The sequence below is a fragment of the Poecile atricapillus genome, chromosome 1 (assembly GCF_030490865.1).
Source record: "Poecile atricapillus isolate bPoeAtr1 chromosome 1, bPoeAtr1.hap1, whole genome shotgun sequence".
NCBI lineage: Eukaryota > Metazoa > Chordata > Aves > Passeriformes > Paridae > Poecile > Poecile atricapillus.
In genome coordinates, this window is record NC_081249.1 from 157,778,288 (window position 1) to 157,797,723 (window position 19,436).

General features: G+C 38.9%; 2 protein-coding genes across 5 annotated transcripts in view; one reads left to right on the forward strand and one right to left on the reverse strand.

Annotated features, from left to right (window-relative positions):
- Positions 1-7,407, reverse strand: part of SEC23A (SEC23 homolog A, COPII coat complex component) — a 28,815-nt gene extending 21,408 nt beyond the window's left edge. The window contains exons 1-4 of one of the 2 annotated variants that reach the window (XM_058849077.1): positions 6,996-7,407; positions 3,337-3,578; positions 1,510-1,567; positions 1,170-1,256 (exon numbers count right to left, since the gene is read on the reverse strand). In XM_058849077.1, the coding sequence (XP_058705060.1) occupies positions 1,170-1,256; positions 1,510-1,567; positions 3,337-3,557 (366 nt within the window). In that variant the 5' untranslated portion in view covers positions 3,558-3,578; positions 6,996-7,407. Of the gene's footprint in view, positions 1-1,169; positions 1,257-1,509; positions 1,568-3,336; positions 3,579-5,690; positions 5,844-6,995 lie in introns of those variants that run through there. The other variant, XM_058849087.1, reaches the window with a different exon arrangement.
- A 2,885-nt stretch (positions 7,408-10,292) lies between these two features.
- GEMIN2 (gem nuclear organelle associated protein 2) lies at positions 10,293-19,326 on the forward strand. 3 transcript variants are annotated; one of them, XM_058831776.1, is made up of 10 exons: positions 10,293-10,460; positions 10,984-11,068; positions 12,228-12,317; positions 14,466-14,525; positions 14,695-14,805; positions 15,406-15,450; positions 16,142-16,210; positions 17,534-17,644; positions 17,854-17,912; positions 18,236-19,326. In XM_058831776.1, exons 1-10 carry the CDS (start codon positions 10,339-10,341, stop codon positions 18,273-18,275), a joined length of 792 nt encoding a protein of 263 aa, XP_058687759.1. In that variant the 5' UTR covers positions 10,293-10,338; the 3' UTR covers positions 18,276-19,326. The 3 variants fall into 3 exon arrangements, with proteins under 3 accessions (XP_058687759.1, XP_058687767.1, XP_058687775.1); XM_058831784.1 differs by lacking the exon at positions 16,142-16,210 and having other exon boundaries at positions 10,299-10,460; positions 18,236-19,296; XM_058831792.1 differs by lacking the exon at positions 12,228-12,317 and having other exon boundaries at positions 10,299-10,460; positions 18,236-19,296.
- Positions 19,327-19,436: the final 110 nt, after the last annotated feature.

Below are 19,436 nucleotides of genomic sequence, written 5' to 3' on the forward strand. Positions count from 1 at the left end.
TGAGAAACAAAATTAGAATCATATGAAAAACAAGTCCTGCAATATTTAAAGGATCAAAAATTAACAAGAAAGATACATCTTGTAAAAGTTTTAATTTCAATCATACCAGTAATGTCAATGTTCCATCTAACTTAACTCTCTCTCAATTACTAATCAGAATCCAGAACAAGACCCCTACAAAGTGAACTCTGTACAAAAAGGAAATGCTTACTACAGAAGAAAAGAATAAATCTTTTTATGATATCAGGTAATTTTGAAGCATGAACTAATTACATACATCTTTTAATATACAATGAGCTTTTATTGCTCCAAGTGAACATAACAGTCATAAAGCTATTCACAATTAAAAAATATTCTAGCCTGATGACAGTCCACAGCATTTCACCTCCTAATTTACTCTAGAGATCATCAGTACTTTTTATTCTATCTAAACTAATTTTGCTTCACTATGAGCAAACATTCCATTTCCTTTGCATTACAAGAGTTAGCAGAAAGTACAGATTCTGCTCAGTATTCACTCTTCCTTTCATTAACATTTGTAAGACTTCAGTGACGATTCAGATTATGATTTGCCTCACTGAGGTCTTACAAATTTTAATCCTCAGAAATTAATTTGGAGGTTAAAAATTTGCAATTAAAAATGTTTGCAATTTGGAGGTTTAGGTCCATTTTTTATTGCTATTCAAGTAACCTCCATCCTGAAAAAGGATGAATATTAAAAATCAAACACCTGGATTGAATATGTATTAGCTGTTGTATCTAAAACAGACAGCACCAGAACTAACTACTCATCATTCAAATACAAACTTAAATTCAAATGATTTACGAGAAGTGAATGAACAGTCAAATCTGAACTGAAATTACTTCATCAAGCAACAGAGGTAAGCAGCCTCCTGACACAAACAGAAATTAAATTCACTGTAAAAAACCCCAGACTTAATAGAAGTATCACCTTTAGAGAACTCTCTTTTTTTTTTAACCGGTCTTATTAGCCATCCTAATGCTCTTATAACATGTTTTCCTTTTCCAACTAATGGCATCAACATTCCATCTACTAACAAGCACATAAACACTCACAGTCACTAAAATAGAGTGAAGTAGAATCAAAATTTATTCTTTTTGTACATTGCAAGGCAATAGATGTTCAATATTCTATTTAATGATTTTACCTGCACTACATATTCAATGCTGGAGAACTGAGGCAAAAGTTCAGCTGGTTGATTCATTTCAGATATGCCGGCATAAGTAGGAGGAAACTGCAAATAAAAGCACAGAAATTAAATATAAATAAAAGATTACAATTTCTACAGAGGAAAAAAAATCTGACTTCTTTCAACAGATATTCGCTATTGCTGTTATCAAAAAAATCTCAATGCAATGTCTGAGGAACCAATTGCACAATGCTGCTCCTGCTGTCAATCTCAGTTTGCAACTATCCTTTGAAAAATCAAGGTTTTCATTTCACCTTGTAAAAATATTTTCTATACACTGAATGTTTCATTTTCTTACCTGGTTTCTCTGGTAACAAAAGTTGCAAGCCCAGAGTTTTGCTCGATAATCCACTTGGCTATAAAAATACAACAAGAAAAGTTTATATAGCATGAACAATTAATTTTCCTCCACTGTCCCTAGAATATATGTCTTTAAAACTTTAAAAAACACATACTTTGAAAAAGATTCATTCTAATACACTTTCTCCTAAATACCCACATTACAAACTGAAAATAAGTGGAGCCTTACACAGATGTATCAGGCAAATTATTGTGTTTAGGGAGAAAGAATGGTCTTCAGGAAAAAGAGGCAAATAAGAAATTTAAAAATACAGACTCAGCACCTATATTAGAGCCTTTGTCCATGGTTTAAAAAATCCTTCTAACTCTCCCTACCACTGAATTTTTCATATTTTTCTGCCTTTATCTATTGTGGGACTAGCCTGAATATAAATTATGCCCTACAAAAACAGGTTCCAACATGACAGCTATCTCTGTAACAAAACAGCATTGCTTTCAAATGACAAGACTACCTCCTTTTGTCTACATTTTCATTAGCATTCAGACAGTTAAAATAAAAAATGCAAATTCTATCTTCGTGCCACAGAGATGTCTTAAAAGTCCTAATCACATCTGAAGGGAAAGTCACCTTAATAGTTCCCAATGTACACTTCCTGATAGTACATCTTCTCCTGTCTACAAGAGCAAAAATCTTTTTAAAATATTAAATCTTCAGGTAAGTCCCAGCATGCTGTAAACAAAATCTACTGCTATCTAATTATCTTTACCAGTTATAGGGGCTGCAAATTACCTAGCCCAAAGTGCTACACAGGCTTCTAAAGTCTCCTCATATTGAGTCTCTAACCACCCTTTCAGGGGAAAAAAAATCCGGTCATTACTTCCACATACAACACAGGAACAATTGCACACAGTTCACTGTAATGACAGCATCTGTCTGTCCCTTTACAACTTTGTCTTTTCATTTTCTTCCAGCCCTCAATAAAAGATAATGCTTCTGAAAAAGTTAACTTCAACTAAATCTGACTCCCAGTATAACCAGTCACTGTGGCTGCTTAATACTGAAACACAATTTTACATCTGCTTTGAAGCTGTCTTTTCTCTCAAGCAGGGACAAGTCATTCATAACATTAAATTTGTTCTACAGGTTCTCTGACATCATGTCTAATCTCTATCAATCAGGATCCTTCCAATGCCTATCAAACTCCAACCTAGAAATCATTCTGCTTCTTTTCCATACCTCTATGACAGGAATGACATCCAAACTTAGCTATGATTAGTCCACAATCACTTGAGCTTGTGCCAATATCACCCGTAAGCTTAAACAGCTTTCTACCCTCCTTCATGCCTATTTCTGATGTTATCTATCATCTTCTGTTTTGTTAAACTAAAACAGATAACCTGCTTTGGTCCACAAATGAACTAATGTCAGTAATAAACATAGTTCATTTCATTGGAAATTAAACTATATCATGGTCCAACAGTTCAAATGACACAGTATTGCAACTTTATTGCAAACCCAAGTCATTTTCTAGAGGCAAAATGCAAGAGTGTACTAACCCCCAAGATGTATAGTTGCAGAAAAGTAACATACCTAATCAATACTAAGTACATTGAAACAACTCATTAAATGAAAGCTATGTTTTCAGTAAAGATGTTACATATGCAAATCTATGTGCAGAACCTTCTAAGGCCTGTAAGCCTGTGCTGCATAATGATGCGAGAAGCATTTGAACTTCCATATGCCAGATCTTTCACACAGGTCAGCTAGCAGTGTTCTCAAGACTCTAAGGCAAAGTACTGGAGCAATAATATGCATGAGGTTTACCATAAGGGATTCAGAACAGCTCGGCACGTGGTCCTACTGCACAACACTGGCTCATACTGAATAGGAGGCAAGTCTGGCCGTTCCTTCAGTGGTGTGAAGAGGGCAGCCACAGGGACTACCATTCTTGTAGCTTCAAGACGACTTGAAGGCCAAACATTCCAGCTGAATCTAACTCCATCTCTGTCCTCATTCTGCTGGATAAATTCCAGGAAGGTTGTCATGGTCAACTCCTCTCTTTAACACTAAAATAAAAAGATAACCGTCAGCAGAATGTTGCCATGCAAAGACTTGTAACTTCTAAATGCTGAATGCACGTAAAGACAGTCACACATCCAAATACTGTAACTGAGTGACAGTCAATAAAACACTCAGCAGAGCTTCTTAAATCCTAAAAGCAATGTGCAGAATTCTAAGGGAAAACAAAATACTGCTGTATAAAATTTTCTAAGAGTTTCTTAATCATATTTTTGGTATTTCATAATGCAGCCTACATGCAAACATAAAGGAATAGTAACATGACATTCCACAAGAGTACATTCCTACAGCAACTCTAGGAAATAACTTTTTAAGAAAAAATGTATTCCAATACATTATGTATGAAGAAGCGCCTTTCAACAATTCTTTGAATTTAAATTTACCATTTTGGACATTGTCTTAAGGCTTTCAAAATGTTCTGCTATTATTACTAGGAAGCTGGAGGACTGGGGAGCACAGACACCTCTCAAAAGCTCAACAGGTACCTGTGAACAACTGGTAAAGTCAGCAAGGAGCACTCCTCAGCTTTATACACACTATTCCTGACTATCTGCTGCATGCTATACAGTACCTTTAAAGTACACAGAGCACAGGTTTTTCCAGCAACTATGATATCTAAACTCACACTCCCTAATAATTAAGGATTTACTGTAAAATCCTACCACTTAAGAGGAAGTAGAAATACTCCTAGGTCTCAATTTATACTGTACAAAGTTAATGAACAGCTATTAGAAATGTTGCTAACAGCTAGAAATGCTATTAGAAATTCCACCTGAATTGAAATTTAAATCAGGAAGTCTCACAAGTACACTGACGTTCTTAATTCTGACCTTACATACATTACAGGAGACTCGTAGAAACTCTCAATTTACCAAAACCTACTTCTATCTATCAAAATTATAATGGCATTGCACCTTTAGTTTCTATGATAGCCAAAAGCTTTTCAAGTTATTTTAAACTATAGCCTAACTTAATGCTTTTATTCTAATTGTAACTTTTAAAAAAACAGATTAACAAAATACATAAAGCAAAGGGAAGTGCCAAATTTCACAGTTAATATCCTTAGGAGATAATCAACTGCCAATATTTTAATGGCCATGTCTTACTGACAGTAGGAACAAATTTAGTCCTATCTGAACACATCATGGCAATTACAACACAGGGAGCATGAGGGAGTTTCACTTAAATTTCTGCAAAGCCATTGGGCAGGGGACAAAACTGAGCAAAAGAGAAACTGTCTGAAAGTTGTAATTACTACAGAGAAATCAGAGACAGAAATTAGCCAAGAGAAGAAATAACAGCCTGGAATTTGAAGAGAATATAGAATTTAAGAAATTTCTCTCCTAATAAATCAAAATCCACCCATGTTTTGTAAAAAAGTTAACGGAATGTTATCTCTGAAAAATGGGGTATTAATGCAGGAATCTGCACAATGCAACTATCTCCATTATAACCACAAACAGAATAATCTCTCTATTAAAAAATTATTTCCTGAGAAGACAGAGAAAATTTCAACTTAAGGCTATTTCAGCCATTAACTGGCAGCAGTTGTAGACTCACAAAATCCAGCTCCAAACACTGCAACATGTCACACTTTTTGTCCTGGACTTCAAAGTGTTCTCTCCACATTTTACTCTAGCTATGCTTGAAATGGCTGTACATGGATATTACTTTTACCACCCAGTTATTGCTCCTTAAAGGGCAATGTACAAACGCCAGTGTACAGTGACTAATCACGTGCACATAGATACATAAATGATTTTTGAATTTGCTGAGTTAAATACTGTCATTTTCTATTAAGTATGGATTTCCCATTCAGAAGGAAAAAGTGGCTAATAATCACATTCTCCTCCACCTTTTCTCCTATCCTTTTCTTCCTTTTCAAGAGCCAATAACGCTTACCTATTTCATCGTTCATCAAATGTGGAACTCTTGGTCTGACAAGTTACATTTGGTACCATTGTTACAGCTATGCAGACACATTTTCTGAGGTAGGTGTGGAAATGTATTGCATTATAAAAGAACAGCAAACCATCCTGGCCTACGGGCTACACACCAAATTCTGGACAACCAAACACCACAAAATACACACTGCTCACCTCAGAAAACCTCAGAGAAGGGATTTTCAGAACAGCTGAACAGCAAAAGTTCCCACTTTGGGGTGTCACTGCTTTACCTTTGCTGCAAATTAGGATATCCAGAAAAAAACAGAAGCCTTCTGATTTGCCTCTTCCCTCCCACTGCTAAGGCTGAATGCAATCTTGCACCATGACAATCTCCACTGTGTGTCACAAATACAGCCACCCTTGAATTGCATTGAGAGTCACTGGTTGACTATTAGCACCTTTAAACGTTTATACATCACAGGTAAATATGCCCCAATGCAGAATATCCCCGAAATAATATCCCCTAATCCTTGCCTGTGTATACAAAAAATAGCAAAACATTTTTCTCTACAGCATTGTGAGAGTTTCAGCATAGATAGATCGAAGTCCCTCATAGTACCATGTGTTTAACTACCACTAAATGAGTACAGTTCACTGCCCACTTTTCTTACAACACATCTATTCTCTCAGTTTATTAGGCACTAACAACCTGGTAAAAGAGATTAATAATAAACCTTTAATTAATTTTTTATGCCCAAATCACGCATCAGATACAAATCTATTTCAGTTCCAAGGAGGAACTAAAATACATGAGCAGAATAATTTAAATAGTTATATAAAACAAGTTGCTAACATTTTCACCACTCAAACGCAGTCATCCTCCAAATCTGCTCTCCCAGACCTCTCACTGAAAACTTTTTTTTTAAACAACCACAGCATGTGATAACCCACCTAAATTTAAAAATCAAAACATAATCAAACGCAGCAGGGCCTGCATTTCCTGTAGCTTCACCTATACTACAAGGCACCCCCGCCAGTGGCACAGCGGCGTAGGTACAGCAGAGCTCCGGGACAGGAGCACCACAGGCGCTGTCGGAGAGTGCCGCCCTTTACCCCCGGCCGTGGAAAGGCCGTGCCTCGCCGGCCCTACCGAAGAGCCGGCAGCCCCGGCCGGCCGGGGGCTCCCCGCTGCACAGGAAGAGAGCTCAACCAGCCCCTGCCCGGGAAGCCGCGGGCAGCGCTGACCAGCGGCCGTCGGTAGCCCCGGACCCTCAGGCCGCCGGCGGCCCCGAGAGCAGTTTCGGGCACCCGGAGATCCCCCACTGCCACGGAGGGGACGCGGGGAGCTCCCACCACGCTCGCTCCAGGCCCGGCAGCCGTGCGGCGCCCCGCGGCCCGTGGTGGCCCCGGGGCTTCCAGCGCGGGGAGCGGGGCTGCCGCCTCTCCTCCCCGCGGCACCCCAGCTCCCCCGGCTCGGACTCCCCGCGCTGCCCCCTCGGTGCTGCCCTGCCTGCTCACCCGCGTCCCGGCCGCCGGAGCTGCTCCCGCTGTGCCCGCTCTCCCCGCCCGCCCGCTGGCAGCCGCCCCGGCGCTGCCGACGCATCAACATGGCTGATGGGAGAGTCCGCGCCACGTCAAGGGGCAGAGAGCGGGGGCGGGCTGAGCTCCGCCGCTCCCCCGCCCCCGGGGCAGCCCGCAGGCCTCCCCAGCCAGCGCCGCGGGGCGGCCGCAGCCATGCCGCTCTTGACCGTCTCTTCGTCGCTTTGAGAGCTCCTGCTCGCGGCTGTGTGCTCGCTGCCCTATTCGTCCTTCTGAAGGTCGGTCGTCTGCATCTCGATCCCAAATCCATTCAGGAAAAAAAACATCCCGGTCACCGGGGGTAGTTTTGCCTTCTCTCCCCGCCGCAGCGCTCGGCTGCCTCGTGCTGCGCCTGTGCCCGCTGGTACCGGGGCTGCCCGCGGCCCCCCGGGTGGTTTGCGCTGCTCTGGCCGCTGCTGCTCTGGCCGGCACGGAATTTCTCGGGACTGAAACAGCCGGGCTTCCGGGAGTCCTTGAGCTCAGCCTGCTTGTTCTTATCTTCCACCCTGTGTACTTATGGCAACTTTTTAATCTGGAAGATTGTTTACATGTTTCTTCTGAGTGCCTGGGAAAAAAATATATTGAAATTATATTCCTGGGGTTTTTAGCCTGAAACAATCCTTTATCTCATATTTATAAATATTTAATACGGTTTTTTACTGTCTATAGTAACTATCACATAGCCATCGCTGTATGTGTTTATCCGGGTTTTTTGTTAGCGTGATCAGCTTTTTATCCCCAAACTCAAGTTATAGTGACTCTTCAGTTTCAAGAATTGTTTTTAAACAAGCCTGTCATGAAAGGCCAGAACAGTAACGTCTGTCTTTCCTGAGAGGTCTTACTGCAACTAATCCAGACATGGAGCAGGACTGAAAAACATTCTGCTGACTGACTACCGTATCTTCCCTCCTTCATTGCAGCTCAGAAAACATTCTGTGACCACCAAGCAAATACAAATTACTAAAACAACCTTATTCTCTTTTCTTATACGTCAAATGTGATTATGATAGAATTTCTTTGCCATTACCATCTCCAGTATGGTTTACCAGTCCTCTCCAGTCTGAAAACATGGCCAGTTAAACAACAGCAGAATTTACGGGACAGATTTTAAATTTCCTCATTCATGAATCTCACTGCCATTTGTGGGAGTATTAAGCAGGAGCTTGCCAATGACATGCAACATCCTCACTCTGAACTCAAAAGAAAAAAGAAAAATAAGACTAACCCCAAAACCCCACAACACTCTGAACTTCAAACAGATGCACAGAAAGTGACTCAGTGTTGTAATTTCAAAAGTATTCAAATACCTTGTGAAACATTTTCAGAAAATTACCTTAAAAAGAGGCAAGTCCCGAAGTCTAAACTGCAGGATGAGCTCTATAAATAAGAGAAAAAGAGGTAGCTGACATTTAAAGATACTCAAAGGACAAGAAGGGAAAATAGGAAAATATAGTACTCTGAAAGCTCACTACAAATAAAAGATATTCAGTATTTTTAACTAATCTTCAGCACAACTAAATTTCATTACATAATAACTCAATCCAATGCTCTAAACTTAAAGAAAAGTCTTGCAGCTGTTATTATGGTGCAAACCAGAGAGAAAATCAAGGAGAAAGAAAAAAAATAGAAAATAGATATAAACTCATGTACTCATTATAAGAAAATATTTTGTTAGCTCCCCATATTCATATCTAGAATGCAAATTGAAAGCATTTTAATTTTTCATAATGCAGAATGTAGGGGGGGCAGTTGTTTTTGGAGGGTTTTTTTGGGTTTGGTTTTTTTGGGTTTTGGTTTTTTTTTTTAGCCTATGGGGCATATCCCTTAATGCAGCTCATCTTTTCTTTGGAAAAGTACTCTTAATACCTAAACAGCTATACATTTCCAGTTTCATTTTCCTCTTTCTCCACTAAGAAAATAATATTTAATAGCCATTGCATCAGCATTGTTGATAAGACATGTTAGGAACAAGTTTATTGCCTGTGGAAGACTATCTGTAATAATTAAAAATATGTTGCTTTGTTTAAAAAGTATCAATGGAAAATTCCAGAAAAATTAATCTAAAGATATAAAGTATATTTAAAGTATACTCATACCTGTGGATTCTGTTTCTGTTCATAGTTCTGGACTTTACAACAAATAGGAAAAAAAACTTCTGAATATTACTAAAGTATTAGAAATGAACTTTATATAGCTGTACTCACCCAAGTTTTTGTCTTGATCATCAGTCAGCCTTTCCAGAGTTATTACAGTAGGTTAACTAAGCAGGTTTTATTTCTAGTGGTGACTGCAGTTGTTGCATACTCAACTAGGACGTTAGATCCGGGTTTCAGAAATAAAACTCCCTGGTACACGTAGGTGCATTTGGAAACACCTTAAAACAAACAAAAGCCATTGGAGAGGAGGAGTTAAGGTAGATGTTTATTTAGAACTACTGAAATATAGATTTGCAGGAATTAAAAAAAAAAAAAGCTTTTTTTTTTTTTGAACTTACATTAGAAGTATCTAAAATTACTTTAAAATATTAGATCTAAATAGACTTTGCATACAGAACTAATCAGAAAGATAACATATTGATTGACATTTTGTGTAACGGGAATTTCATAATACAGAATGTAAATGAGTATAAATTATTCCGCTTTTTATCTTACCTGGGAAACAATGTCCCTTCGTGCAAATGCTACCTTGCTTTCTGACATGTGGGTGCTCCCACATTATAGTCTTCAGAAAAACTCATACAGCAACAACTCAGGCATTGACCCTTCCAGAATGGGAACTCAGTGTAAAATTATAACCATTAACTTTTATGTAACTGACTTTAATCACAGATCTCAAAGCATTTCAAGGAAGGGGTAAATAATTATGAATACTGGGTGCTCACAGGTAGAATAAGAGAGTACTAATGGGTGAGCTTTAAAGAACCTTTGGCTAAAACAACAGTGTATTAGAATAATGGCACAAGGCCTAATGAAAAAAGTTACTGAATGTTTACACCTGTTCACCACAAAAATAGGCTTAGTTTGATGGATAGTGACTCGGTAACCCCCTTTCTGCCACTGCTCTTTGGCCATATTGCCTTTTTTCCCATCCGGTGGTTTTCAGGGCAACCAGACCGCGACACATGAGAGCGCAAGGCCGAGATTCCCTCAGCGGGGCGCGGGCCCGAGCGCGGCGGGGCTGCGCTGAGGGCTCCGCGCGAACACCGCCGGCTCCGGCCGGCCCCGCCCTCCGCTCTCGCGAGAGCAGCGGCACCGGCCGGGTTCTGCCGCCCGGCGGCGCGGCCATGGAGCCGGGGCTGGAGGAGCTGATGCCGCGGCTGCTGCCCGTGGGCGACTGTGACCTGGCCGAGGACTTCGACCCCACCGTGCCACCCAGGACGCCCCAGGAGTATCTGAAGCGCGTCCAGTGAGTGGCGAGGCGGACGGGCGGGGGCCGGGCCCGTCACCTCCCCGCGAGAGCGGCGCGGCAGCCGGTGCTGCGCGGGCCGGGCTTCGTGTCGGGGCGCGCCAGGGCGGCCGTGCGGTGCTGCCCCTCGCCGGCATAAGTCGGCGTTTTACACACCTGCAGGAGGGGCAGGCACCCATCTCTTCCCTCTCGTGACCGGCGACAGGACTCGAGGAAACGACATGAAGTGGTGTCAGGGGAGGTTTAGGCTGATAACAGGAAAATGTTCTTCACCCAGATGGTGGTTGAGCACTGGAACAGGCTCCCCAGGGCATCTGTCACAGAACCAGATCTGACAGAGTTCGAAAAACATTTGGACAGCGCTCTCGGGCACAGGGTGTGATTTCTGGGCTGTCCTGCACGGAGTTGGTCTCAATGATCTTGATTGGTCCCTCCATGATTTTATGAGTGTTCAAAGACATCCGATATATATCGACCTGTTACAGGAAAGGAAAAATGCGGCCCACGTGATTTTATTTTGTAGGATAGAAGCAGCTCGATGTCCTGACGTGGTCGTGGCACAAATAGATCCCAGAAAATTGAAAAAGAAGCCAACGGTAAACATTTCAGTAAGTTTGAGAGCTTTTACACGTTTTGAGAGGGGAATAAAAGGGGGAATGATGTTACTCTAATGATGTTTGTATTAACTTTGATGGGAGTCATAGGCATAACTAAATAGCACTGCTAGATTCTAAAAGCATCCACAGAATTAAGTGTCTGTGTTTGAAGAAACCCCTGCTCAACTGCTGGGTAACAGCAGTCTTTCTAACTGATTAAATTGATAATCCCCATACTATTTGATACACAGCAGACTATTTTACTCCCTGAGGAAATCAAATGTTGCATCAAATTTTACAATTATTTAATCATAAAAGCTGCATAAATTTTAGAAGAAAAATATGTCCATACCTGACTTCGGGTTTAGGTCTATATCTAGCATAAGGGTAGTAGATGCAGCTAAACTTTACTAAAGTTAGATGAAATCCTAGCACCACTTCTTTCCTTTCTGAAGGAATATTTTTTTGCAACTTTTCCTTACTGTTGAAGCTGATTTTTTGTTGTTGCATTGTCCTGCCAGCTTCGTTTTTAATCTACTTTCAAATAATTTGCCTTTCTCGAACGACAATGATGTCGTTCACTGAGATTTCACTACTAGATTTATTAAAGTTTCTAATACTGATGTGACCTTGTAACTTCTGTTGCCAGTGTCTTCATCTGTCTCATCTGTGTGTAGTGACATTCTTAAACAGTTTACTAACTCTTTCATGCTAATCTTTAAAGAGGTTATTAGATATAACTTAACTATCAGACTTAATTTTCTAGATGGTTTTAGGGTCTTCTGTCTTCCTCAATTTACTGTCTTGACAGGTAGAATGCCTAAGATTGATAGTATCTGTCCCAGATAAGAAACAGCATCCTGCTTTTTATGAGCAGCGAGATTAAAGCAGAACAATTTTTGAAAGGAAGACCTTAAGTAATTCTTTGACAATGTATTTTGAACACTTAGTTTTCCTTCTTGTGTACATATGAGAAGAGTCAAACAAAAGATACTTTGTCGAAACCAAAATCTTAACACAGCCTTGGATGTGGTCATGAAATTACCTTTCTTAGATGAAGATTTAAAGGATAGTGTTTACCCGATAGTAAACATTTACCGGTTCTCTTGTTCTTAAGGACTCTTCTTATAAAGCTCTCTTTACATTATAATTATTGCCAGTGTTTTCTCAGATTTCTGGATGTCAGCCTGCTCCTGAGGGATACTCTCCAACACTCAAGTGGCAGCAGCAGCAAGTGGCAAATTTCTCAGCTGTTCGTCAGGTACAATGTCTGTGAAGGGTCTTGCACAGTCTAGATAGAACATATCTGTGCTTTACAGTGGATAACTTTATATCTAGTATTGAAATGTTATGATTTTGTATCAGGATAGATGTTTCTAGGTAAGTGTTTTAAGTTATTGAAAGCTAATTGAGCATATACTGTGGCTTTTAAACCTCTGATAAAAATCTTGAGAGTCAAAAGTATGTCAGTATTTAGATTAAATGATATGGCTTTGTTGAGGAAGGACAAGAACCCCTATGATGTTATGCAGTTATATTAAAACATAGTGCTGGCAGGAAATGTTCTGCAGGACTTGACATTAACTAAGAACCAAATGGATTCTAACCCATCAGGAGATTCATAAAGTCCATTCATACAGTCCATTTAGGAGCCTGTTTACAGAGGTGGCAACCCATTATGAGCAGATATACTGATTTGGTAAAATGTTTTTAAGGTTGTAGAATTAGCATAGACTTTAATCTTTCCCGATACATTTGCACCCTGCTCGAAATAACACAAGAACAGAAAATTAAGCAGTCTCAAAGGGTAAAGGTTCTCCATTCAGTTAAGCTTTACTAAAGTTTTAAGGTGAAGGAGGGTTGATTTAGATTAGATATAAGGAGGTGTTTTTTTACAATGAGGATGGTGAAACACTGGCACAGGTTGCCCAGAGAGGAGTGAATGCCCCATCCCTCAAAACACATCTAACATCAGATTAGATGTGGCTCTCAGCCTGATCTAGCTGAAGATGTCCCTGCCCATGAAGAAGGGGTTGGACTAGATGGCCTGTGAACATCCCTTCCAATCCAAATCTTTTTATGATTCTACTGTTCCCTATGCACAGTTCAAACAGGGTGAAATGGAAAATATAATAAAGATGTATGTAGAGGTTATTTGTGACTCCAGTGCTGCAAACAGCATGTTTACGGTGCATTGATGCTGCACTGTAGGAGTACCTCAAGTACTGAGGTGTGACCAGCTAGGAGCTGCTCTAGAATTGAGCTCTGCATGAGCTCACGTACCATGTTTTCTTCAGGGAGGAAAATTTAGTGAAGGAGAGGAGATCTGTACTACTGCATCTACATTGTAAACAGTAATTGAGGTAGCCCTGTTTCTGCAAGGGGTGACATTGCATCCTGTTTATTAGGCATAATCTAAGGGTTTAGCAGAACTAAGGACACTGACATCTAAAGGCTTATTCACTGTATAGGTATTTATTTTATGCTCAAATCAATTGTCTTCTCATCTGTGCCAAAATGAACACTGTGAAATATGAGACTATCCTAAAAAGTATTTAAAACCAAAAAAGAGCATCACACACACAGAATCACTAGGTTAGAAGAGACCTTCAAGATCATTGAGTCCAACCCATGCCCTAACACCTCAACTAAACAATGGCACTAAGTGCCACATCCAGTCTTTTTTTAAACACATCCAGGGATGGAGATTCCACCACCTCCCCAGGCAGATAATTCCAATACTTTATTACCCTTTCTGTAAAACACTTTTTCCGAATATCCACTCTATCAGAATTCACCTGTTCAACCACTGCATCAGCTGCTGTTACTTAGAGCATTTTTTAGTGGTCTTTCATACAGCTCCAGTAACAACTGGAGTGGGAGACAGATTTCTTCTGCAACATAACATTTACAGCTCTCTACAAGGAACTGTTAAGCAAGGTGATTTGTCTTGCACAGGATTCCTGTCAGGTGGAAGAAATGTGCTCAGAAAACACACTTGGCTTCTTTCAAACAATACTACAGACCTCTGATACAGATAGAGACCACTGTTGGAAACAGGATATTGGCTTTATGTGTGCTTTTGTTTTAAATCAAAGTGGGTTTTTCTTAAGATTCTAACAAGAAAAGTCTAGAAGACTATTAAAGCTTACTACCTCAGCTTAACCTTATGTAATAGACTTCAAAATGCCTTCAGCTTTAACATTATTTCCAAAAACCCAGCATGAGCATCTTAATTACATTTTTGCTAAGAGGCATTGGAAATATTTAGCCAGCACATATCTATCTGATTTATAGAAGGTCATAAAATATACTTTTCATACATTTTAAGAATAATGAAGCACCCTTGTGGCTAGGATAAAATAATTTCAGATTTAAACTGGGATTTGACTTCTTTTTAATTACTCAGAGCCTGAACAAGCACAGGAATCACTGGCGGTCACAACATTTGGACAGCAATGTTACCATGGTGAGTAGAATTTGTAACAGCACTCTGTGGTTTGTTTTCCCAGTTATTGAATCCACAGTTAATCTTGCTTTATAGTTGCATGCAACAATTTATGAGTATTATCGAGTCTTTTCTCCAGTATCGTCAAGATAACAGTATTACAGTTTTCATTTATTTTTATTTACTTCAGCCAAAGTCAGAGGATGAAGAAGGCTGGAAGAAGTTCTGCCTCGGTGAAAGAGTATACTCGGAAATAGATGCACTATCTGATAATGAAAATTTAGGAATTGATTACACAAAGGCGAGTATAGGACTTCTATTTAATTTTCAGCAGCTATTTTCTAGACTGCCAGAAACAATCCTACTGTTTATTACCACTTTGTGCCAAACAGAAACTAGGCTCTGGTGAGCCCAAAAAGTCCCAGTGTCCATTCTTTTTATGCAGAAACTAAGTGAAAGAGAAAATAAGCCTATGTCTTCAGTGGCTAATGTGTGTTTTTGAAGAGTTCCTGCATCTCTTTTCAGCTAAAGTAATTTCTTTGTGCTCACTAAACAGAATGGAAGCTTTCTTCATAGTCTCTCTTAGTGTTTTGTTGCATAGTGATATGTGGTTACCCTCCTCATATGTTTGATGTTGATATATTGTAGGATACCCTACAAACATGTTCTTTACTGCATCATTTTGAAAATCAAGACTTGAACAAGTACCAGTAGAAGCAAGGTGCTCTGATACTTCATTGGACCTTCAACTTTCTTGAAGATACTTTTTTAATAAATTTCAAAGCTCAGAACAGACTTTCAAATCACTACAATTGTCTGAACATCAGATTAAAATCTTAGTATGTTATAAATTAAACAGAAATGTTTGTGATAATGTTTGCATTTTCCAACTTTTTTTCAGGTGGGCTTTCCCCCTTTGCTAAGTATTGTAAGCAGGATGAATCAGGTAGGCCTATATTTTAGAATCATATAGTGACATTGCCTAAATCATTATTTCTCATATTCTGCTGCAGAGGGCTTATTTGTTTTTCTTTGCCCAGAGGAAGCAGTTGTTTATTACAAATTCTATTTATTGTACACTCAGAAAGAAAATAAATATTTGTTATCTCACATTCAGCTACAAATAACTTCACAAGCAAAGATTTTTCATGACTAGTTCTGAAAGTATCTTTTTGCTGTAGTTTCTCTGTATCACATTTAATGTTTGAATTTTTGCTGAATACCCCAATAGGTGGTTTACAATGTTTTTAAATTTCTCATTTAAAGTGCAGTCCTTCAATTTGCTTGTGAACTTCTATGTATATTACAAGGCTAGACGAATCACACTTATCTTTCCTTTACTACATTTCCCACTTGCCATCATTATACACAACCAACCAACCAGTCAGTGTGATGCCTCTTTCCTAATCTATAGGTACTTATCCATAACTTTTCATTAATATAGAAAATTACTTAATTTCCTACTAAGTTCTTTCCAAAAAGTGGTACTTTAACACTTACTTTACCCTTACACGTAACTTCAACCTGGAAAAAATACTATGGAGTAGAAGTACTTTTTATATAATCCTTCAGGTAGAAGAGCAGCAAAACAAAACATTGCAGATACTATATTGTCTCTTTCTGTTCCTCTTTTGAAGGCAACAGTAACCAGTGTCTTAGAATACCTGATAAGCTGGTTTGGAGAGAAAAAATTTACTCCAGAACTGGTAATTTTTAATTTATTCTAACTACTTGCACATTAATGCATTAAACAAAGAATAAATTGCTTGCAGTTTTCTATTAATTTACTTTCATTTTATAAAGAGTTCTCTAAATGGTTGTATCATATTGTTACTTTCAAAACTTTCTTGATTAGATACTAAAATGAGTATTCACAGTTGTTTTTGGAAGGCTAAGATCATAAAACATAACAAATACAGACAGAAAAAGTACTGCCCAAACTCCCTCCCCTTTGTATCACTCGCCCCACTAACTTAAGCCAGGAGGCTTGATGAGTATCAAGGTTTAGGAGAGGAGGGAGATCACAGCAACTTTGGTTCTGTCAGGGTGCTGCACACTATTTATCAACACCTCCAGTTTAGTCTGGAGGCACATTACAGTGTGCTGGTGAAGACACATCTAATCTTTACACATGCAGCAAAAACAGAAAGCTTAGCTGCATTCATGTGGTGACAAATCAAATCTAAGAACTCCTGATTGAAGGCTGCATTGGCATGGAGTATGGCCACAACTAGACTGACCAGCTATGTAATGGCACCATATCTACTGAAGACCTTGGTGGTCTTCTCATCTCCTTCAGTACCACAAAGGAAAAGAGTAATGAAAAATTCTATAATTCTTAAGATAGTTTCACTTTTTTTTTCAGTCACTTAAAGACCTTTCATTTTCTGTCCTTTCCTGTAGAAGACTGTTTTCTTTTTAACCAGTATGTATGTTGCAGAGAATATGCACATTGACTTTTAGGTTAGGTCCCAGAATGAAAGCCAGTAGACACTGTGATTAAATTAAGAAGTTAGACTGGTACCAGAAATTAAGTTTGTAAGAAAGTAGTAGAATTCAGAGATGCAAAACTCAAAGGACATACTTTCACAGTGGTGCAAATCTTAAAGCAGATTTAACCACTAATTCCACAAAGATCTGAGTTCCTACATTCAGTCTTCAGGAATGTTTTTTCACAGATTGTGAAGTTAAAAATTAATAGCCAAGTAATAATGTTTAGATATTACTAAAATAATCCTTCCTTCAGACTATAATAGCATCAGCTGTAACAATTTATATTTTGGCCAGCATTCAAAAAAATGCCAGGAAACCCAGGCGTAGTGCTTACAAGAATCTTTATCTAGAGACATAGAACTCTCTACCATGTAGCGTCAAATGTGGTTTTCAAAATTCAATTATGGTATATAGCAGTTGAATGCAGTTTTGTTTTGAGATCTACAATTGAGTCCTGCTCTATATAACATGAACTGTTTGGATCTCCAAGGAAATTATCATAATTAAAACTTTGTTTGTTATTTGAATCCTGACAGGGTAGATGGCTTTATGCACTCTTGGCATGCCTTGAAAAACCTTTGCTACCTGAAGCTCACTCCCTTATTCGACAGCTGGCAAGACGATGTTCAGAAGTCAGGGCACTGGAGGTAAGATTTAATACAACTGTGCAGAGGACTTGGTGAATTTAGCAGGTAAGGAGGATCATTTTTCAGAAGTCTTAGTAATTTATTTTTCATGTCCTAAGTTTGCTTGAGAATTAAGGGAAGATTACAAATACACATAACATGGCATGTAACAGCTTCTCTATTTGACAGAGGTAACAAAGGAATTGTTGTAATATTTATGTCTTTTCCAGGAGAGCAAGAATGAAGAACAAATATCAGCCCTGAACTTGATAATCTGCTTAGTTAGCAGGTAATGCAACTTAGACACCTAAACCAGTAATGTATGTCCAGCATAAATGTGTGATTATTTGTACTGACCTAAATACTTTTAAAAGTGAAAGTCACTAAAAGTACCCTGGGCCAATGCAGCAACTATACTTAGCTAAAAGGATTTAAGATATATCTAAGAGTAAAGTAAGTTTATTCCTTTCTTCAGATGAGCCCCCTGAACCATGAAGCCATAATTATGATAGCAACACTAAAAGATGAGCGAGAAAAAGCAGTGGGTCAGACAACATGAAGAAGTAATATATTGCATTGAAGGTTTCTTACCATATTCTGCTTCATTCCTAGGTACTTCAATCAACGTGACCTGGCTGATGAGCCTTCCTAGGGTGTTGTGGGAACATGCAGTATTTTGCATTGCTACAGTACAAACAGCACTATCAGAGTTAACAGCGAGACACTGCACGGTTCAGACCTGAAGTATTACACAATCCCTTCAGAACACCCTCACACTAAGGCATTTGGGACAGCTGTGAATAAGTTCAGCTGAATTTTAGCTGAGAGTGACATGTCTCCAATACCATCATCACCATCATCATAAAGTGGTAACTGAAGTGTTCAGCATCATCTCTCAAGCTCCTGTCTTTGTAAACTACATGCCTGGTTAGAAATTTCTACAATCTGAGTAATCTACGGACACTGCTATTAGGTGAAGTCTGAGGTTATAATACAAATTATTATTCTTTTTCTAACAGACTTATTGAGGACTTTTTTAATAAAACTAAAGGATTTTAAAGACTGTTCTTAAACATTGGGTTTTCTCATTGCATATCATTTAACAGCAGCCTTACTATAGAAATCTACAGAGTTAAGGCTGAATGTGTTTTTTCAAGTTTTGGTGCCTGAGCTCTAGCACTATTTAGCAGTTCAACTATAGTCAGCATGTTACTGAAACTATTGTTTCAGTAAAATGTAACATTTCTATTTCTTGAGTAGTACATTACAAAAGTAAACCATAGCTAGCAATTAAAAACAATTACATTAATATTGAGTTTATGCACAACAAGGTGGAATAAATTTCCTTCTTTGGCCAGTATAGACGACCCTAGGCATAAATAATTCTGACACAAGGAACAGTGGCTAATTTTAGGGACAGGACAAAATGCTAAGCTATGTAAAAACAAGTTTTCTTCTACTGCTCCAAACAACATTCCTATAAATGTCTCTACGTAATATCTTTAATGATGTGTGAGCTGTTTGCTCACGTGCTAATGGGCTCCATCAAAGAAATAAAAAAGCAATCACTATCCCCCAGTTCAGAGTGAATGGGGAAAGGTAGCACTTGGGCATTCACGTTGGGCAACACAACACACATTAGTTTCTTACTCAAATTTAGTCTTGGTCAGGATTTCTCTCTGTTCTCAAACTCTGCCTCTGGTCTTCCAGGCTCTTTGGTAACTGATATATTTTTCTGAACATGTGAAGTACATAGTTTTTTACCATATGGATATTATTACTTTGGTGTAGAATAAATTTCATACCAAGACAC

Bases quoted from the DNA above. Each gene is read 5' to 3' on its own strand.
- GEMIN2 (XM_058831776.1), top strand. From the start codon at position 10,339: ATGGAGCCGGGGCTGGAGGAGCTGATGCCGCGGCTGCTGCCCGTGGGC. The intron at 10,461-10,983 runs GTGAGTGGCGAG...TTTATTTTGTAG, and splicing joins GAGTATCTGAAGCGCGTCCA to GATAGAAGCAGCTCGATGTC. The intron at 17,913-18,235 runs GTAATGCAACTT...CTTCATTCCTAG, and splicing joins ATAATCTGCTTAGTTAGCAG to GTACTTCAATCAACGTGACC.